We start from the raw sequence: 21,333 nt of genomic DNA, 5'->3' as shown, positions 1-21,333 counted from the left end.
GCCCGGCATATCCACGCGTTTCATATTCGCGGTCAACCACTGATTGAAAACAGTGTTTTCCGCGTGTGGTTGGGAATCTGTGGGTTCAGGGGGCCGACTGTGTACGTCAGCCTATGCCATTTTACATAAGGGACCTGAGCACCCGTGGGTCTTGGTATCAGTGGGGAGGGGGTTTCTGGAACCAATCTGACAATAACGAGGGATGATATTCTGGAGTCTCATTACTCTATTTTCACAATCGTTAGGAAAAAGGTTATAGAAAACAGACACACCTACTATAAAACTCATTTCTGAGTCTCAGGCAGAAACTTTTAAAGTAAAAATGAATTCTTAACTTCAGTTAACTGGTTGGTCTCCATGTCTTCAGAGTAGGGGCTAAGAAGCAGTGACACTCCTTACATAAGACCCTCTAACCCAGGAATCCTCAAACTACAGCCCGCAGGCCACTTGCAAATACAAATATTGTATTTGTTCCCGTTTTGTTTTTTTACTTCAAAATAAGATATGTGCAGTGTGCATAGGAATTTCTTCATAGTTTTTTTTTAAACTATAGTCCGGCCCTCCAACGGTCTGAGGGACAGTGAACTGGCCCCCTGTTTAAAAAGTTTGAGGACCCCTGCTCTAATCTATTAATAATGTCTACTAATACATAATCTAACTGTATTATTATTGTCTACTAATACGTAATGTAACTTTTAAAGCAAGACTATTGGGTGGCCATATTGCCCTTGGGAGTCTGGGTCTCCCAACCTCTAATAATAGCCCTATTTACATAGCCCTTACTACTACCTGCTTTGAACTTTCTTAGCATGATACACTAAGCTTTATATTAACTCAATATTTTGACTATTTTTACTTTACTTATATTACTTTTTTATTCCTATCTTCCATATGAAAGAACTGAACTAGAAAGATGTTGCCTAAGACCAAAGCTGGGATTGGAACCGGGGCAGTCTGGCTTCATCTATGCTCTGACAATATGCTACACCACCCAACGTGGCTCTATGAGACAAGGGAAAACCTGGTACAAATCAAATAAATAGGATAAAAGACAACGGGGAGCTCATTTAAGAAGCAGAAAGGTGGGGGGAAGTGAGGCAGGCAGATGGACCCCTGTAAACCAGGATGAAAGCCACGTAGAGCAGCCACAGAGTTCCGTGGCACCCTGGGGACTGGCAAAATGGCTTTGCCCTTATTTATTCAGAGAAAAGAGGAGGCAGCTGGAAAGACCTGGGGGTTATGAAGAACCAGTTTCTGGCACTGTTCTCTGTATATAAAGTTCTTCCTTTATTACATAAAAATCAGATAATGCAAGATTCACAAAAATAAAACTCCAGCCTGGCAGGCGTGGCTCGGTGGCTGAGCCCGGGTCCATGTACCATGAGGTCACCGGTTGGATTCCTACTCTGGGCACCGCGTGTTAGATCGCCCGGCAGGGGGCGGGCAGGAGGCAGCCGATGGATGTTGAAGTTTCATGTTTCGCTCTCACCTATGTTTCTCTCTCCTTCTCCCTTCTCTCTCTCTGAAAAAACACACACACAATAACAATTAAAATAAATAAAACTCCCTGGCTGTTAATATGGCAGCTTCTATCCAGCGTACATCACTTTGCGAGCTTTACTGGCTACCAAACAGAGGAAGGCTCAGTGGTTCTCAACCTTCTGGCCCTTTAAATACAGTTCCTCATGTTGTGACCCGACCATAAAATTATTTTCGTTGCTACTTCATAACTGTCATGTTGCTACTGTTATGAGTCGTAAGGTAAATATCTGATATGCAGGATGGTCGCCAGTGGTCGGCAAACTGCGGCTCTTTGGCCCCTTGAGTGTGGCTCTTCCTAAGCCTTAGGAGTACCCTAATGAAGTTAATAACAATGTGCCTACCTATATAGTTTAAGTTTAAAAAATTTGGCTCTCAAAAGAAATGTCAATGTTGTACTGTTGACAGTTGGCTCTGTTGACTAATGAGTTTGCCGACCACTGGTCTAGGCGACCCCTGTGAAAGGGTCGTTCGGCCGCCAAAGGGGTCGTGACCCACAGGTTGAGAACCGCTGGTCAGTCGCCGTTTACGCGCTAACTCGAGGCAGGGTGAGTGCGATGATCTCCCCGCCCCCCCAAGGGGCTTTCAGAACCCACCGCCACGGCCCGGTCCCCGGAGGAGCGGGTGCGTGTGGACGGAGGCAAGTGCAGGAGCCCTGGAGGTCTCTTCCCCTGAACCCCGGGGCGCCAATGCCGCCCCAGGCCTCACCTCGCCTCCCACGGCGGGAATGACCTGGATGAAGTCCTCGGACTCCACGTCGGGGGCGGGGGTCTCCCCCCTGCAGCGCCGGACCCGCCCTCCCCCTGGTAACCGTGCAGGACCAGCCACACGACACTCATTCCAAAGCCCTGGGCCTTCAGGAAACGCGAGCACACGCCGGCCCGCAACTTCCTCCCCCTTCATTTACACGCGCGGCTCTCCCTGGGACCCGACACGTGTCCACAAGGCATCATCCGAGTTAACGCTCCTCAAATCTGCAAAGTAACAAATGAGCGCGGCGACCGAGAGGATGCGGGACCGGAGCTGTTTCCGGGTAGGCAGGGAGCCGCCCCCAGCCGTCAATTCATCCATCTCTCCAGGCCTCAGCCCACCCGCGAGGCGAGGCGGCCACACCCCCGGCAGGTCCCCCGCCGAGGTGCCAGCGATTCGCGGAAGCGCGCCCGGCAGGGAGCGGTAGCGCCCGGGCTCCACGCGCGTCGGGGTGCTGGGGCCGCGCCAAGTCCTCCCTCCTTCCCGGTCCCACCGCCCACCTGGTCGCCGCCAACCGCCGGGTCCCCGTCGCCCAGCCCTGCAGGTCGCGGGTGCCCCCGGCGGCGCCGCCCTGGGCGCGGTCACGTGAGGCGGCCCGCGGAGCCAATGGGCAGCGGTGCCAAATGGAAGAGATTGTCTGACCCCCGTGACGTCACCAAGCCGGCGGGCGCGCGCCGCTCCCCCGACCCCCCCCGCCCCGCCCCCCTCGGCCGCGCTCCTCCTCCCGCCGCGGCGCAGCCAATCACGAGGCGGGAGGAGCCCCCGAGCGCGCGGGCTGGGCGGGGCGGGGCGCAGCGGGTGGCGGCCGGCAGGGCGGGGGCGCGGAGTGGGCGAGGACCCGCGCGCCCGGAGCTGCACGGGGCTTTGTGGAGGGAGCGTCGGACGGTCCGCGCGGCCGCCGCCTCCTCATCGGGAAGAAGCGGTTCCTGCCTGCCGTGCCCGGTTCGTATTCCCCGCTCCAGCCCCGCATCGCCTCGATGGAGTCCTCCACCCGCGCGGAGCTGTGAAGGGGGAGCCGGCGCGTGGGGCGCGGCGATTGAGAGCGTGGGAGGACGGGCGGCGGGAGCGGGGGCGGGGGTGGGGGACGGGCCCCGAGCGCCAGGTGTGCGCGGCCGTGGGGGGGGGGGGCGCGCGGGCTCGGGCGGCCCGCGGAAGGGCGAACTGCTGGGAGGTGCGGCGCCTGCGCCTGAGGGCCCCCCCCTTACACACCCAGGGGTCCGGGTGGCTCCACGAGAAGCCCGGGGCGTCTGAGCTGAAGCCGTGGCCGGGTGGGCCCGGGCGGGCCGCGGGCGGAGGCCACTGCGTGCCGCACCCGTGGGCTCCGCGCCCGGGCTGGATGGAGGGGCCGGTCCTAGGGCGCGCCCCGGCTGGCGTCTTGGCCCCCAGCGGCTGGGGCCGTGGCTTTGCCTTTCCCGCGGGCTAGGTTGGTTGGTCTGGTTCTCTCCTCCCCACCCCTTTCTCCTTCCGTCCTCTTCCCCCCCTTCCCAGCCCGGCCCCATTCACCCGGCCCGATCGAGACCTCGCCCCTCCCCCCCCCTCCCCCGCGCTCCCAGTCCCCCCCTCTCCCCCGCGCTCCCGCCTCCCCGCCGCCTCCTCTAATGAGCATCTCTGCCTTGCTTCCAATGGGCCGCCGCTGCTGCCGCTGCTGCTCTCCGCGCGGGTTGTGGATGTTGTCGGCTCCGTGTTGTGATGACAGGAGAATGTGTGTGTGCCCCGGGCCCAGGCGGATTGGTAGGTATTCGCGGGGAGACCTGCGCTGGGTGGCCTGGCAGGATGGTGCCCGGTTCTGTGTGTGGACGGACGGCTGTAGGAGGGTCCGCTGTGGAGCTAAGGGGGTGAGAGAGCAAAGGGGACACAGGCTCCCGGGATCGGGGTTGCTCTGATGGCCGGGGGAGTGCAGGTCTCAGGCAGGGACAAAGGGAACTCATCAAACAAGTGCTGGCTCGGAGCTTGGCGACTTGAAGACGAAAGGTTTCTTCTTCATTCGTGTCATGATAACGGGAGCTGCGAAATGGCCAGGCATTTTGAGAAAATGCTGAAAAGTCGCCGTCGTCGTTATGCAGGGTGTCCAGTGCCGTGGGGTTACGTAAACTGAGGTTCTGACACATTGAATAACGAGTCTAGCCTCTTTCCCTCCTTTGACAACAAAGCTTTGCCAAGCCGAAGAGCTCCGGAGTCGGTGCAGTGACGGCATTTTCTAATTAATTTGTTCTGTGGGTTTCTTGATGAAGCGGAATCATTTCTTTGGCACAGACTCCTCCGAGCACATCAGAAAGATGGGTCTCTTTCCAGTTTCGGGTTGCAGCGCATCTTTCCTTATTAGTCATTGGCAGAATCCAGGTAGGACGAAGACCGTGCATATAACACAACAGGGCTCGGTCTGGATCGAGGATAGGAACTTTTCAGTACAGACATGGTCAGGAATCATTTGAAAATTTGACATGGCTCCAGTTTCCCGACTATTGGAGCGTGTGTTGCTGTTCTTTGCCTATCGAGAGCTTTCTACTTCATTTATTTAGCTAGTTCTTCAACGAACGTTGTTTTCATGGGCTTTTTGTTGTTGAGTCAACTAATACAGTATTTAGAAAGATGCTCAGTGTTTGCTCACTTAAGGTTTCTGAAAACATTTGAAAGTAGTACTTTGACTTCTAAGGGACTCTCATCTGCTGGGGAGACTATATCACTTGTACTGGTGATGGCAGGACACTAATTAATCACAGAGCAGGTTTGCATGAATTTACTAAGAATGTGTCTTTTGAAGGCATGCTGGGAGTTGAGGGATTGAGATACAATTTCAGTTAATATGCTAAACTGGATAAGTGAAAAATGCAGTTGATAAAATTAGCTCTGCTTTTTTGTTTTCAATCTCAAGAACCTTTGATTTGAAGGAAAAATGTAGTATATTATTTGGACATTTCAGTGCTTGCTGTTTGAATGCACTGTATTAGTCCAAGCATTTCCTGCATGACTCATTACTTCTTGTGCCACAATATTTCATTCATTTTGCAATCAACTACAGAAGCATAAAATTTTTCAAAACAAAGAGAGTGCAGGTTTCCTGGACTTATTTTCTTGATTAGACATACAGGGTGGGAGTAAAAGTAGGTTTACAGTTGTGAATATGCGAAAGTTTATTCTTGTATTATTATTTACTAATTATTGTATTTCCCATACAACCTATTATAGACCTACTTTTGTCCCACCCTGTATAATAAAAATCCTGTTATATATCTATCAAACCCCTTTTTCCAAACACACACACACTACTTTGATTCAATCTACATTTCATCAGAAACATACTAGTATTTTCTTCTCTGTAGGATTAAGTTTTAAAGTAAGCACAAATACAAACATATAAAGTTATGGAGAAACTTTCTTTTCATTAAAATTGCCACCTGTTTACACTTTTATATATATATATTGATTTCAGAAAGGGAGGGGGAGAGAGAGAGCAACATTAATATAAATAGTGAGAGATAATTATTGATGGGCTGCCTCCTGCATGTCCCACACTGGGAAGCCCATAACCTGGGCTTGTGCCCTGACTGGGAATTGAACCGTGACCTCCTGGTTCATAGGCCGAGGCTTAACCACTGAGCCATGTTTACATTTTTAATACTAGAAAATCTTTATACAGAGCATGAAATTAATTTATGTGCTTTCTGAGTGCAAATAACAAGAGATTTGGTTTATGTTTGGAAACCAGTGTCATGTGGCCTTCAGATATTCAGTTTGAAGTACTATTATTTAAGTAGTTAGTCTTGATAGATTGCTCCTCTTCTGGAATTTCTATTTTATATTACTGCATTTCAGAATGCTTTTTAGTTATTGATCTTATTTTAAAAATTCTAATCATTACCTTTTATTGCTTAATCTTGCCTTCAATTTTGAAACAAATCCCTTCTTAAATAAGTGCAGTTAAAATAATGGTACTTCCTATCACTTGCAAAGGGGGTTCTGTACGCCTGGCTGATGCCATGTTTATTACAGAAGCAAACAAAGATCAGCTATTCAGTGTTTGGTTTCTCTGCTCCCCTACTTATCACTTTTTCTCTAATTACTCTTCAAAAGAAGGTACTCAACAATAATGTAATATATAGCTAACACTCTGATATCTGTAAATTTTTTGTTCCTTAGTCGGTTTAACTTTCTGAAGGAGTAGTTGATAAAAAATTCAGTTGATTTTATTTTCCTTATTTCTTTTTGTTTACTGTATTTATTTCCTTATATAAAGTGTTTGTAAAGCCTATTTTTTTATAGGCCAAATGAATACTTTGAGGCAATACCTTAAGAATCTAGGGGAAATATTATTGAAGAAGAATAAAGATTTTTTTTCTTGCATAAGTTATCTGGGTTACTGGTGAACAGTCATTAAATTTTCTAGATAAATGCCCAACAAAATCTTTCCAGTGTCATATACTGAGTGATATAATTTAGATTATAATTCTGTACCTTTTTAAAAATCTAAACCTTAGACTATTTGGGTATTATTCTACTATTCTTTATTGCTTCCCAAAGACAAATACATACTTTTATCTTTTAACATAAGAGAAAATATTTTTCTAGTGGTGAATTCTACTTGGGATCCGTAATTGATGAAAATAAAATTTCTATAGCTTTCCCTTATGGCTGATAAACAGAAGAAAGTGCTACCAAGTATATTAAATTCCAGAACTGAGACTGTTTATGTTACTAACAGTTTTGGAGCTACTAAAATACTTGAACTTTTTTTTATGAAGGACAGAGTAAAATTAATGAATGAATGAGACCTGCATTTGCTTTCAAAGCCTCACTTCAGCAAACAGTTATAAAGACATAGATTCCTAGAAGAGGCCTTAGGTAATCTCTGTTCCGATGTGTTCAATTACATCTTAGGAAAGTGAGGCCCAAAGAGGTGAGGCAGCTTTTACAAGATTAATTTGGCAAGTTGGTGGAAGACCTGTATCCCTAAACTCACCAAATTGGTGCAGTGGTCTAGAAAGCATCGTTTGCAAGACCACTCACGGGTGTAGGAAGGGAATATTGGCATTTCTCTTTATTCGTTATGTAAATGTTTTTGTATATGTTATAACGAACATTATATTAATACAGTAGTATATTTGTGTAACTTAAAAGTAGTGTATGCATACCCTTATTTTGGTGATGCATCCTAATACTTTTTTGGTGATAGCCACGTGTAATCAAATGCTGACAACCACAGCTCTAGAAATAGGATGTTCATAAATGGGGTAAGTCCCTAAGCAATATGGAAGATCCAAAGCCTTTTTTAGAGGTAGAGAGGGAGAAGGGTGATTGGCCAGATAGACTTCCACTGCATAATGTTATATAACACTCATCTCCTCAGCTCTGCCCAGCTAAAGCTATTATACATTGTGCACAGTTTGTGCTACACAAAGAAATACGATGAAAAGAGAAAAGTAAAGCTGGACGTTCAATCCTGGCTCCATAAATGATTGGGAGTTGTGCTCAGCAGAATATGCCCTGTAGAAATAGTACATGATGTAGGTATAGAATACAGTGTCTCCTAGCAAAGATAGACTAAGTCATCTGAAGTATAACTTTTTCTTTGTGTGTACCTGTGTAATTTGTGTTGTAGGAATCCCAGTCAGAAGTTCCAGCCTGCCACTGTTCTCTGATGCCATGCCAGCACCAACTCAACTGTTTTTCCCTCTGATTCGTAACTGTGAACTGAGCAGACTCTATGGCACTGCATGTTACTGCCACCACAGACATCTCTGCTGCTCATCTTCTTACATTCCTCAGAGTCACCTGAGGTATACACCCCACCCGGCGTATGCTACCTTTTGCAGGTCAAAGGAGAACTGGTGGCAATACACCCAAGGAAGGAGGTACGCTTCCACACCACAGAAATTTTACCTCACACCTCCACAAGTCAACAGCATCCTGAAAGCGAATGAATACAGTTTCAAAGTGCCAGAATTTGATGGCAAAAATGTCAGCTCTGTCCTTGGATTTGACAGCAATCAGCTACCTGCAAATGCACCCATTGAGGACCGGAGAAGTGCAGCAACCTGCTTGCAGACCAGAGGGATGCTTTTGGGGGTGTTTGATGGCCATGCAGGCTGTGCTTGTTCCCAAGCAGTCAGTGAAAGACTCTTTTATTACATTGCTGTCTCTTTGTTACCCCACGAGACTTTGCTAGAGATTGAAAATGCAGTGGAGAGTGGCCGGGCACTGCTACCCATTCTCCAATGGCACAAGCATCCCAACGATTACTTCAGTAAGGAGGCATCCAAATTGTACTTCAACAGCTTGAGGACTTACTGGCAAGAACTTATAGACCTCAACACTGGGGAGTCAGATGATATTGATGTTAAGGAGGCTTTGATTAATGCTTTCAAGAGACTTGATAATGACATCTCCTTGGAGGCCCAAGTTGGTGATCCCAATTCCTTCCTCAACTACCTGGTGCTTCGAGTGGCATTTTCTGGGGCTACTGCTTGTGTGGCCCATGTAGATGGTGTCAACCTTCATGTGGCCAATACTGGTGATAGCAGAGCCATGCTGGGTGTGCAGGAAGAGGACGGGTCTTGGTCAGCAGTCACTCTCTCTAATGACCACAATGCTCAGAATGAAAGTGAACTGGAGAGGCTAAAATTGGAACATCCAAAGAATGAGGCCAAGAGTGTGGTGAAACAGGATCGGCTCCTTGGCTTGCTGATGCCCTTCAGGGCTTTTGGAGATGTAAAGTTCAAATGGAGCATTGACCTTCAGAAGAGAGTGATAGAATCTGGCCCAGACCAGTTGAATGACAACGAATATACCAAGTTCATCCCTCCTAATTATTACACACCTCCTTATCTCACTGCTGAGCCAGAGGTAATCTACCACCGATTAAGACCACAGGATAAGTTTCTGATACTGGCTACTGACGGGTTGTGGGAGACCATGCATAGGCAGGATGTGGTTAGGATTGTGGGCGAGTACCTAACTGGCATGCACCACCAACAGCCCATAGCTGTTGGTGGCTACAAGGTGACTCTGGGACAGATGCATGGCCTGTTAACAGAAAGGAGAGCCAAGATGTCCTCGGTATTTGAGGATCAGAATGCAGCAACCCACCTTATTCGCCATGCGGTGGGCAACAACGAGTTCGGGACTGTGGATCATGAGCGGCTCTCCAAAATGCTGAGTCTTCCTGAAGAGCTCGCTCGGATGTACAGAGATGACATTACAATCATTGTAGTTCAGTTCAATTCTCATGTGGTGGGGGCATATCAAAACCAGGAATAGTGAGATCTCACCCTGGCAATTTTCAAATGAAATAGATGTAAAGGACAAATAGGTTTTAAAAAGATACTAAAGTAATAAATATTTCTAGAGGGTTATTCTAAGCATTTACCCATTTGATCCTCTAGCTAGTCAAGAACTCCAACGGCCTTGGCAGTAGGGTGGCAGGATAATGCGAGTGTCGTTCTGCCTGGCTCAGACCTCACAGTTCCTGCACTTGAGGCAAGTCAGTTTCTTATTGCAGATTTCTTGTGACATTGGCTTCTTGTATCAGTCAGAAAATTAGGATGACCTAGCAAGTAGGATCTTGAACAGGTCAAAAGCCAGGATCTTGCTGGGCGTATTTTCTTGGTAAAAGAAACCGCACTGTTCACATCTGCAGGCTCCTTTTGTCACATATTACAGTGTACATGAGAACATTTATTGCATGATTTCCTAGATATACAATCTATGCATTATTCGTATAAACTTATTTTATCCTGAGGTGGTTTCCAAATGCAGTATTTTAAGCCATAAATGACCGAGAACCGAGCAATCTGAAATTGTGTTTGTGATTATTTGGAATGCTTTTGAAATGGGAAAACAAACTAGTCACTTCCCTACCTAATTACCTAATGTTATTGAAACATTCTATTTTGCCACGCACTTGAAGACAATAAAGGTTTTTAGTTTTATCTACTCTTATATTGATGGTAAATAAAGAAAAAATAATTGTTTTAGTTTGTATTAATGAAAAGCTTTACTTAGTTGGAAATAAAAGATCCAGGAAAAAAAGAAGAGACTAATATGTTCAGCGGTTGTCACGTATAGCCAGCATGTCACTTATATCGTGTAATTCCCAGAGGCTCGGCATGCTGTAAGTGTCTGGGTGATAGAGTGCTGCTGGTAAATCACACTTCTAATTTCATAGTGATAAGGATTTTCATCACTTGGAATTTTAAGGATGACATAAAATAAGTTTAAATACCAATTTGGGGAGTAAGTTGAGACAGGAGGAAAGTTTTTGTCCTTCCCCACTTAGGCATAGGTCAATTAAAATATTTGGTTTAAAAATCACTAAATGCTTTAAACATATTGTAGCTTACAAGTAGGAGCGTTGCGATATATAAATGAGAAATTTTAAAAGGTAATTATTTTGCATGCCTGATGCTTAATAGAACACTTAGCATCAAGTGTTACTTGCAGCAGTCCTTGTACTTATATGCAGTCCCTTCTAATGCTGTATCAAAGTAAATGAAAATAAACATTGCAAATTAGCTTCTGGGGAGCTTGTTTGATACACAGCAAATGGCATTTTGTTCCTGTGTTTCCTGGTGATCTGTGTACAGCTGTACATACATTTTCTTATTCTAGCAGCACTGTTCAGAGTGGCTGTGACTGTGTTTGGTATTCATATAGACTTTAATACAAAACATGATCAGCTTTCCCTTGTGTCGTTAGCTGAGGGGTGTTTAGGCGTCCTTTCAGCTTTCTGTAAAATGTGAACTAGATGTTCAAGGACTCCGCATGGACTGTGGACACTCAAGCAACGTAGAACTGACTGCAAAACTTGTTCCAGTCGAAAAATAGATTCAGGAAGATTGCAGCCCAGACATCATATAGTGTTTGTTTTCTGAAGTCTTTTTCCCCTTGTTTTTTGTTTGTAGTTTTCTTTTTTTCCTTCCTCAGCTTGGAACTTTTCTCCAGGCAGCATTTTCGAAGAGGAAAAGGCTGTACTATATATTTATTTCTAAATGTTTTGACAGAGACTTATTCTTTTAACGAAATATATGTAGACTGCAGTAGCAATTAAAACCCATTCTCAGTCTACTATTTGAATTTCTCTTGAAGAGTTCCATATTATTATATACTTTAAATTTAAAGTCACATTTCTATATAGTATAGTATATATAAATTTAGTTTACTGTGGTCATGATCAACATAGTAATTTTTTTTTAAATCCTTACCCAAGGATATGTTTATTGATTTTAGAGAATGAGGGAGAGAGAAACATCGACATCGATCAGTTGCCTCCCGTACGTGCCCCAACCAGGGATCCAATCCGCAACCTAGGTATATGCCCTGACTGGGAATCCAGCCCACAACCTTTCGGTGCTTGGGACAACGCTCCAACCAACTGAGCCACCTGGCCAGGCAACATAATAAATATTATTACATACGAATCTTGTCTGCAGTCCAAAAGCCAGTCTACTCCAGCATAAAAGTGCAGTGTGGAATTCAGATGGTTGAAGTGAAAATAATTGGATGTTAGAAATCTGAATGTACTATCATCTGAAAGCAGTTGTGATTTTATGTAATTGGTTGTCATGTGATGTTATATGTAGAGTATAGAAGATGTAACTTTACCTTGTATTTAGCCTTTCTTAAGCTTTTTTTTTTTATTATTTAAACTTTCTAACATGTATCGACTTCTGTATTTATATTTAATCAATGGCTCATAATATTTATAATACACTCTTAACTAGTTAAATGGAATAGTGATGGTACACAGTATTTGGTAGAAAAACTGTCTTATAAAAGATGTATCTTGTGAAGACATAAGAAAAATATATAATATAGAGAATGGCTAAAGAAATGCCCACAGTGAATTAAAGTTTCATATCTGCTTTCTGAATTGCCTCTGTTGGTTTTTTTTGTTTTTAATTTATTGGGATAACCTTGGTTAATAACATCATATAATTTCCAGGTGTACAAGAGTATAATTTGACATCTGTGTACTATTGCGTGCTCACCATTGGAAGTCTAATTTCCTTCTGTTACCATATATTTGACCTCCTTTAACCACTTTGCCCTCATCCCTCCTCCATTCCCCTCTGGCAACCATTTTTTGTCTGTTTGTGTTGGTTTTTAATAATAGTAAGATTCATTAGATTCTTTCTAAGGTAGTACATTATACTTAACTTTAGGATCTTGTTAGATAAATAGTACTTTTTAAAAACTGAGTTATAATTTTCATTCAATAAAATGCACAGATTTTAGATGTATCATTTGAGGTTTGGTGACCACAATCCCAATAAAGATACAAAACTTCCAGTACTCCAGAAAATTATCTCATGCCCTCTCTAGTTAATCCCTCCCCACATAACTATTGTTCTGATTTGTATCACTACAGATAGTGTTGCTTGTTCTTTAAGTTCACATAAATAAAATCATGTATGTACTCTTTTGTGACTGACTTATTCAATTTTTTGATACTTGTTGAGTATATGCATAGTCTCTTATTAAGGAGCCTTTCATAGTATGAATATAGGATTTATCCACTGCTGATAGGCATTGTTACTCCTTTCCTCCCCTTTTAAAGTTATCTTTTAGATTAGCAATTCTCAGGAACATTATTTGGTTGAACTGTAGCTTTAACTTTGCAAATGCAATTACAGTTGAGTTTTATCTTCTGTACCTTAAAAGGAGGACTTTTTTTTTTAATGTCCTTCAAACAAGTGATGAAAATTTTTCATGGTGAGAAGTTAGAGAGTGGAAGGGTTAGAGAGTGGTCCTTTGATATGGACCTCTACCTTTCCCACTGAGAATTTTGTTGAGTTAATTAAATTCATCAAATGATTGCGCTAATGACTTCCTATAAGAACAAGGCAAATTACACCTTGTTTTTTTGATGGTCTTGGTTTAGTACTCCATTAGCCGTAGCTCTGATTAGGGATGAGGAAGGAAGTGGCTTGATGCTGACTGTTAAATGAGAACTGGAATGGCATGACTTGACTCGAGTAATTCTGCTTTTATTAAACAAGACTCACACTACCAAGAATGAGCTTCCCTGTTTTCTAGTCAAACATGCCTAAATATAGGTTATTGTTAGCTTTGTTCTTCGTATAGTAAGAGGGTTTAGGTAACTGTACCCTTCGTCTGTAGGTTAACATACCTTAATTCTGACCATTTTCATAAATAATAAGACAATTGCTGTTTCTTACAGAATGTTTCAGATCTTCAAAAGCTTAGTCCTGGACAAGCTGGGTAAATGAAGATATCTTGATGGTATATGAATTGACTCGTTACAGTATGAAGGTCATTACCTTTGCTCTTTTCCAAATTTTGAAAGTCAAGCTTAATTCTGTTAAGCCCTGTCTGCCCAATCCTCATGAAAAAAATACATACCTTGGATCAAATCCTAACAGTTGTTTTCTAAATAGCTCTCAAATTATAAGCCTTCAAGGTGAATATAGTACAAAGGAGGCAAGAGAATAAAAGGGAGTAAAGATAGTCTCTTCAACAAATGGTGTTGGGAAAATTGGACAGGTACATAAAAAAAAATGAAGCTTAGATCACCAACTTACACGATGCACAAGAATAAACTCCAAATGGATAAAAGAATTAAATGTAAGTTGCAAGCCATAAAAATCCTAGAAGAAAAGAGGCAGTGAAATCTCAGACATTTCACGTAGCAAAATTTTCAGCTGTACGTCTCCGAGGGCAAGAGAAACGAAAACTAAACAAACAGAGATACATCAAACTGAAACGCTTCGGCACAGCAAACGAAACTATCAAAATGTAAAGAGAACCCACCACAGTATGGGAGAGCATATATGCCAATGACATTTGAAAAGGGGTTAATATCCAAAATATATAAAGAATTCATACAATTCAACAAAAGGGAGATATATAACCCAATTAAAAAACGTACACAGGACCTAAATTGGTATGTCTCCAAAGAGGACATACAGTTGGCCAATAGACATGAAAAAATGTTCAACATCACTAATCATCAATGAGGTGCAAATTAAAACTGCACAGCTGCCAGAATGGCTACCATCAATAAGTCAACAAGTGCTGGTGAGGATGTGGAGAAAAGGGAACATTAGTACACTGTTGATGGGAATGCACATTGGTACAGCCATTATGGAAAACAGTATGGAATTTACTCAATGAAAATGAAACTACTGTTTCACCTAGCGATCTCACTTCTAGGAATATATCCTAAGAATCCCGAAACACCAATCAGAAATAATTTATGCACCCCTATGTTCATGGCAGCAGTATTTACAATAGCTATGGAAACAGCCCAAGTGCCCATCAGTAGATGAGTGGATAAAAAAGTGGTACATTACAAAATGGAATACTATGCAGCTGTGAAAAAGAAGGCTGTCTTACTCTTTGCAACAGCACTGATGGACCTGGAGAATACCATGCTGAGTGAAATAAGCCAGCCAGAGAAAGACAAATATCAGATGATCTCACTTAGAGGTGGAATCTAATGAACATAATAAACTGATAAATAAAATAGATCCAGAGGTATGGAGGCATGGAACAGACTGACAGATCTCAGAGGGGAGAAGGCTGGGATGGGAAGAGATTAACCAAAGTATTTATATGCATACTAGAGGCCCGGTGCACTAAATCTGTGCAAGGGACTCGGCCCTGGCAGCCACGGTGACTGCCTAGGCCCGTGGTTGGCAAACGGGCGTGCGAGCCACATGCGGCTCTTTGGCCCCTTGAGTGCGGCTCTTCCTAAGCCTTAGGAGTACCCTAATTAAGTTAATAACAATGTACCTACCTATATAGTTTAAGTTTAAAAAATTTGGCTCTCAAAAGAAATTTTAATCGTTGTACTGTTGATATTTGGCTCTGTTGACTAATGAGTTTGCCAACCACTGGCCTAGGCCCTCGCAGCCCCCGCTTCGTCCAGAAGGTCATCCAGACTATCGTTCTGCTGTTCAGCCATCCTGTCTAATTAGCATATCACGCTTTTATTATTATAGATATGCATAGCCTATGACACAGAATTTACATACATAATATGCATAACCAATGGTGCAGGCCTGGGGTGTGGCAGGGCCTGGAGGAGGAGGGTAAAAGGTGGGGGGGTAGGTTAGGAGACATCTGTAATACTGTCAATAATAAAGAAAAATTTTTAATTGATTTTTAGAGAGAAAGCAAGGGAGAAAGAGAGAAAGAGGAACACCTACCAGGGATGGAGCCTCCTTGAACCAGGAAGCTTTTGGTGCACAGGACCACACCCAACCACACAGGCCATGGCTACCAAGAAATTTTTAAAGCCAGCATTAGGTTTTAAACATTACTAAATGCCATTTTCATGTATATTGAACTGCTCTTTTTTTTTTCCTTTTTGAAAAGTATTATAGCATAGGTTTATAAAAAAATTAAAATAGCTTTCTAAAATATGTGGTTGAGTTTGATTAGTTAGTATTTTATTTGGAATTTTTGTACATTTATTCATGTATAAATTGGCATAAATATATAAATAATTATTTTTGGTTGTTATCTTGGTCAGACCTTGATATTAAGGTAATGCTGACTTTACAAAATGGCTTGAGAAGTGTTTACCCTTTTATGTTTTTTGATATAATTCACATAGCATGGAATTGGTAATACCTATCTGATTATGAACCCTTCCTTTTTTGAAGATAATTCTTTGAAAAGTATCCAATTTTTAAAGCGACAGTGTGTTCAACTTTCAACATCTTAGATAAATATCAATAATTTACATTATAAATATTGATAATTTACAAGAAAACATTCTATCAAAGTTTTTACATTTATCTGTTCTTATATTCCTTCCTTTTAATGCTTTGTGTTTATTTTCCTTTCCTTTCCCTCAATAATTATACTTATTAGAGGTTTTTGTTGTAACTGTTGTCTTTGCTATTTTTCTCCAACAAAGAAACAGTCCTTGAACCATTTACAGTTTTTCTGACTAGAAATTAATTAACCTTTGTTTGGATTTGTCTAGGTCAAATAACTAATTTCTTAAATTGAATAACTTAATTTGAGTTTATTTTGTTGTTTAATAATAAAAGTATTTAAGGCTATTTACTTGCCTCTGAGCACAGCTTTGGTGATATTTTATTTATTTACTATTTTTTTGTGAATCATCACCAGAGGATATTTTTTTCCATTGCTTTTCAGAGAGAGAGTGGAAGTGAGGGGGGTGGGGGTTGAGAAGGGGGGTAGAAAGAAAGTGAGAGAAACATCAATGTGAGAGAGACACTCCGACTTGTTGCCTTAGTTTGGGGAGATAAGGTCTTGCAATTCACTAGCTGGCTACAAGTTGTTCAAATTGTTTGGCCTTTAATTTTCTTGTTTCAGTTTCCCCATTCCACTTGCCTAGGAATTCTCCTAGCTAGCTTCTTACTGTCCTGCCACATTTACACCTTGTGTTCTCTGTAAATTTTTGTAAATGTTTTTATTTTATTTTTTTTAATTTATTTTATTTATCTTTAACAGAGAGGAAGAGAGAGGGATAGAGAGCTAGAAACATCGATAAGAGAGAACCATCGATCAGCTGCCTCCTGAACACCCCCCACTGGGGATGTGCGCGCAACCAAGGTACATGCCCTTGACCGGAATCGAACCTGGGACCCTTCAGTCTTCAGGCGGACGCTCCATCCACTGAGCCAAACTGGTCAGGGCTATAAATGTTTTTATAAATTCTAAACATGTTTCATTGTTTATGTTTACAAAGCAATCCATCTTAATTATAGAAATATTTAAAAGGTCAAAGGATAAAGAAGAAATTACTCTTTTACAGCACCTACAAATATGTGTGTATGTATATTTGATTGATGTCAATGTTGGAAATTTTGGTTGTTTTTAACATGTTCCTCTTGTAATTAATATTGAGATGAACTGCACGTTTATTTAGGATAAATCCTTGAAGTGGAATTACTGAGCCAAAGTTTATATTCATTTTTAAACCCCCGTTACATATTCCCCAATTGCTTTCCAAAAAATTGCATCAATTAACTATCTGAAAAGCAGCATTAGAGAATACTTGTTTCCTGTACCATTATCAACATTAGGTTTTGTGATTTCTTTTTAAAAAAAAATGTTTGTATTGATTCTAGAGAGAGAGGAACAGGGAGGCAGAGAGAGATAGGAACATCGATGAAAGAGAAGCATTGATTGCCTCGGCACACCCCCTACCGGGGATTGAGTCCACAACCTGGGTATGTGCCCTGACCAGGAATTGAGTCAGCCACCTCTTGGTGCATGGGGCGCCACTCAACCAACTGAGCCTGGTGGTATTATGATTTCTTAAATGCCATGAAAAGAAATAGCAAGTCATCCTTACCTAAGCAGGTCACCTTTCGCTCTCACCTGGATGACTTGCAACAGCTCCTTGATTGTCCTCAACTATCACTATCCCCATTCCAATCAATTCTCTGTATTTTACCCAGTGTTTCTTCTAACATGTAAATCTAAGCATATCACTTCCCTGCTTAAAAACACACAAACTCCTTCATAGTCCAGAGAATAAGCCCTCAACATTCTATGACTCATAAGGTTCTTCATGCACCGGTTTCACCCATCCCTTCTCTATCATCTCGTCATCCGTCTCTATGCCCCAGACGTATTGAATTCATTTCTGGTTTCAGGAGTTATTCTCATTTTCTCTCACTCTCATTCTCTGTCTCTTCCCCTGTCTCTGCCTTCTAGTCTCTACACATGCAACTTCCTCAGGTTGGAACACTTTTCCTCTTAGTCTAGCTAACCGCCTCCTCTTCCATCACGTGTGCTTTTTCAGATCTGAGATGTTCAGACTGGTGTTTGGCATTAGGCAACACCGCCCCCTAGAGGACCAACTAGGCCAACCAGGTGGTTAATTCCAGGAGTGCTTTGGGAACTTGGCTCTGATAGAATATTCAGGGTTCCTGATTCCTGCCATATATCCCACCTCATCTCTAGTTTTGCCCCCTTCATTTTCTCTGTTTCAGCCATAGTTTAGCTTATTAAAATTAAAAGTCATAATGACCTAAAACGTATCTTATTCTCTTTGGACGTAATGGTCTCTGCCTGGAAAACTACTCCTGCCTCCCAAACCCCCACACATTGACACACATGCCAAACTCCTCTTTGCCTGACTAATTCCATCTTATTATGCAGATTTCAGCTCAGGTACTTGCCCTTTAGGAAGACTGCCCTAACTGCTGGGTGCTATGATCCCAAGAGAGCCTGGTACCTCTGTGATAGGCTCCTTATCGTACTGTATTGCAAATGTTTCTTAACTTTTTTGCCAGCCACGTTAGACTAAGACATTGCCCAGGTGCCTGGCACTTAAAAGAAATTCTGTCAATATTTATAGAATGAATGGTTGAATAAATGTCTGAAGTAGGTTTGGCTAACCCGATTTGCAGAGCATTTCTGTGGCTTGTCCAAAGTCAGCCACAAAACAGGGAACAGAATTGAGATTCAAATCCAGGCCTGCCAAGTCCTAGTCCAATGCTTTTTCCAGTATCTTTTTTTTTTTTAATTTAAAACTTACAATACCTTGTCCGGCTGGCGTGGCTCAGTGGTTGAGCTCGACCTATGAACCAGGAGGTCATGGTTCAATTCCCAGCCAGGGCACATGCCCCTGTTGTGGGCTCGGTCCCCAGTGTGGGGTGTGCAGGACACAGCTGATCAATGATTCTCATCATTGATGTTTCCATCTCTTACTCCCTCTCCCTTCCTCTCTGAAATCAACAAAAATATATTTTTAAAAAACCTTATAATATCTTTTTCCCCAAATTAAATTTATTGGGATGACAGTGGTTAATAAATCTTCCTAGTATTTCATACGTCTTGACTTAAGCCTGGCTTTTCAGAAAGGTGTAAGGGAAACATGCCCTTCAGATGGAGTATCATCACCTGCATAAATAATTAGAGAAAAGTCTGGAAGAAAACACACGAATAGGAAAACATAATTATCTCTGGGCAGGTGGAAGGTAGTGAGTGGGGTCTTGAGCCATCCTTGTAATTTCTTTATCATTTTTTAAACTGGGTTAAAAATTAAATTTATAAAAGGAGTACTACCAAAGGATTTTCTGGACCATGGTCTCTAGTTGATTAATTTTTCCACTCAAAGATTTGGAATTTGCATTGATGCTTCCTTTGCTTGCTTATCCAAAAAGGAAGAAAAAGGAAAAGAAAACAAAAGAAAGACGGACATTGGCTTACATAAATTTAAGTTTTTTAAAATGTTTCCCATTACACTCAGTACTAAAACTAATTGAATGGAGAAGACGGACGGTGGCCAGTGAAGTGCGACAGTGACTAGACGACTTAATTTGTTTGTTTCTTTCCATTTATGACTCTCCTTTCGTCACAGGCAATTTGTCTTGAATGCTTTTTTCTTTTTTGTGTGTTTATTTCTAGTCATAAAGCATCTGGTCTGTATAATTAAGGGGTGCTGAGAAGATATTAGCTGGACATGCAGGAAGTCAGTGGCAGGTCTTTATGACAAAAATGTAGCCCTAGACCATACTGGATGGAGACCTCAGTCATGGACTCACGTGGGATTGCTAATGCGGAGAATCTCTCCATTCCCAGAAGGCATATCCCATAGAGCGCCTCCTGGCGGTTGATCTGTGTAAAACCCGCCGCACAAGCTGCTTCTTTGCCCCTCAACCCCATTCCTGGTTCTGGGTGCATGTATAAAACTCTACACTTGGCTTAGGAGTGCCCACAGGGAATGCATATAAACATGGGTTAAGGTCTAGTTCAAAAGTAAATGCCATTTGGACCGAAAAGAAGAATGCCAGAGGAAGACGTCAAAGCAACAAAAGCAGCAACTTCTGGATAACCACAAAATCCCAACAGGTGTACACCATACCATCTTTTGATTGGAGCATTAAGCCATCTACATTTAAAGCGATTATTGATAGCTATGTATTTATTGCCAATTTATGCTTTTAACTGTGTTCCTCTGTTTTTGTTCTTCTTAAAGAAGGCCCTTTAACATTTCAAGACTATCTTTTAATCTGCTTAAAAAGAAAAGTTTTATACAAGCACACTTATGTGCGCACACACACTATATATATATATATATACATATACATATGTATATATATAATATATGCATATGAACGTGTATATATTTAATAAAAATTTGAAGCAACTTGAATTTTTATTCACTATGCTGTTTTGTAAAAATCACCATGAATAATTGTTTTCAACAGGCATTCATTTACTCTTTTTTAAAAATATATTTTATTGATTTTTTACAGAGAGGAAGGGAGAGGGATAGAGAGCTAGAAACATCGATGAGAGAGAAACATCGATCAGCTGCCTCCTGCACACCCCCTACCGGGGATGTGCCCGCAACCAAGGTACATGCCCTTGACCAGAATCGAACCTGGGACCCTTTAGTCTGCAGGCCGACGCTCTATCCACTGAGCCAAACCGGTTAGGGCCATTCATTTACTCTTAGAAATGCTTGCAAATACTCTTGGCACCTAAGCATAATTAATATGGGGAAGAGCATGGGAGACACAATGAGGGGTGGCTGACAATCCAATGTCTGCTTGTCATCACCTGGCCCAGCCCAGCTGCTCATGCCGATGAAGGCCAAGGACACGGGCAGTGACCAGCGAGGCTTCAGATTTGGCATCTGTGCATCAAATGACTCATCGGTCGAAACCAGATTTTTCAAGCCCTACTCTGCTGAAAGTCCCCATTTCCCTGTGCGTCACATCGTGTTCTGTTTGTGTGGAAAAGAACATCCAAAGAGATGCACGTTGATTGATTTCCTTGTCTGACCCTTTTTTTCTTTCTGGTTCTAAGGAGTTTCTCTTTCACTCTCATAAATCTGCAGTTAATTTAGCATTTGAAATAGGAGTTTCTAAAACGAACTCTCATGAATCCTGCATAGCCATGTTTGGTTTTGCTGTTCTCTTAAAAATCTCCTTCTGGTTTCTGTTAATATTCAGAACCAAAAATGAGAAGTGGGGGTAGAGGGAAGGGATTTTTCCAATGTGTTTCCAAAACAGCCACTTTTAGACAGACATCAGAAAGGCAAGATATTATTATTATTATTATTATTATTATTATTATTATTATTTTATT

At 42.3% G+C, this 21,333-nt stretch overlaps 1 protein-coding gene across 3 annotated transcripts; it reads left to right on the top strand.

The window, feature by feature from the left end:
* The first annotated feature begins 3,074 nt into the window (after nt 1-3,074).
* PDP1 (pyruvate dehydrogenase phosphatase catalytic subunit 1) lies at nt 3,075-12,154 on the top strand. Of its 3 annotated transcripts, none has more exons than XM_059672248.1 (3): nt 3,096-3,231; nt 3,986-4,020; nt 7,886-12,154. In XM_059672248.1, exons 2-3 carry the CDS (start codon nt 3,990-3,992, stop codon nt 9,541-9,543), a joined length of 1,689 nt encoding a protein of 562 aa, XP_059528231.1. In that variant the 5' UTR covers nt 3,096-3,231; nt 3,986-3,989; the 3' UTR covers nt 9,544-12,154. The 3 variants fall into 3 exon arrangements, with proteins under 3 accessions (XP_059528233.1, XP_059528231.1, XP_059528232.1); XM_059672249.1 differs by lacking the exon at nt 3,096-3,231 and adding an exon at nt 3,453-3,712; XM_059672250.1 differs by lacking the exon at nt 3,986-4,020 and having other exon boundaries at nt 3,075-3,231.
* Nucleotides 12,155-21,333: the final 9,179 nt, after the last annotated feature.

Source organism: Myotis daubentonii, chromosome 17 (assembly GCF_963259705.1).
Source record: "Myotis daubentonii chromosome 17, mMyoDau2.1, whole genome shotgun sequence".
Taxonomy (NCBI): domain Eukaryota; kingdom Metazoa; phylum Chordata; class Mammalia; order Chiroptera; family Vespertilionidae; genus Myotis; species Myotis daubentonii.
The sequence above is the reverse complement of the archived record's forward strand: the minus strand, read 5'-3'. Positions and strand labels throughout refer to the sequence as shown.

Bases quoted from the DNA above. Each gene is read 5' to 3' on its own strand.
- PDP1 (XM_059672248.1), top strand. From the start codon at position 3,990: ATGTGTGTGTGCCCCGGGCCCAGGCGGATTG. The intron at 4,021-7,885 runs GTAGGTATTCGC...TTTGTGTTGTAG, and splicing joins CCCCGGGCCCAGGCGGATTG to GAATCCCAGTCAGAAGTTCC.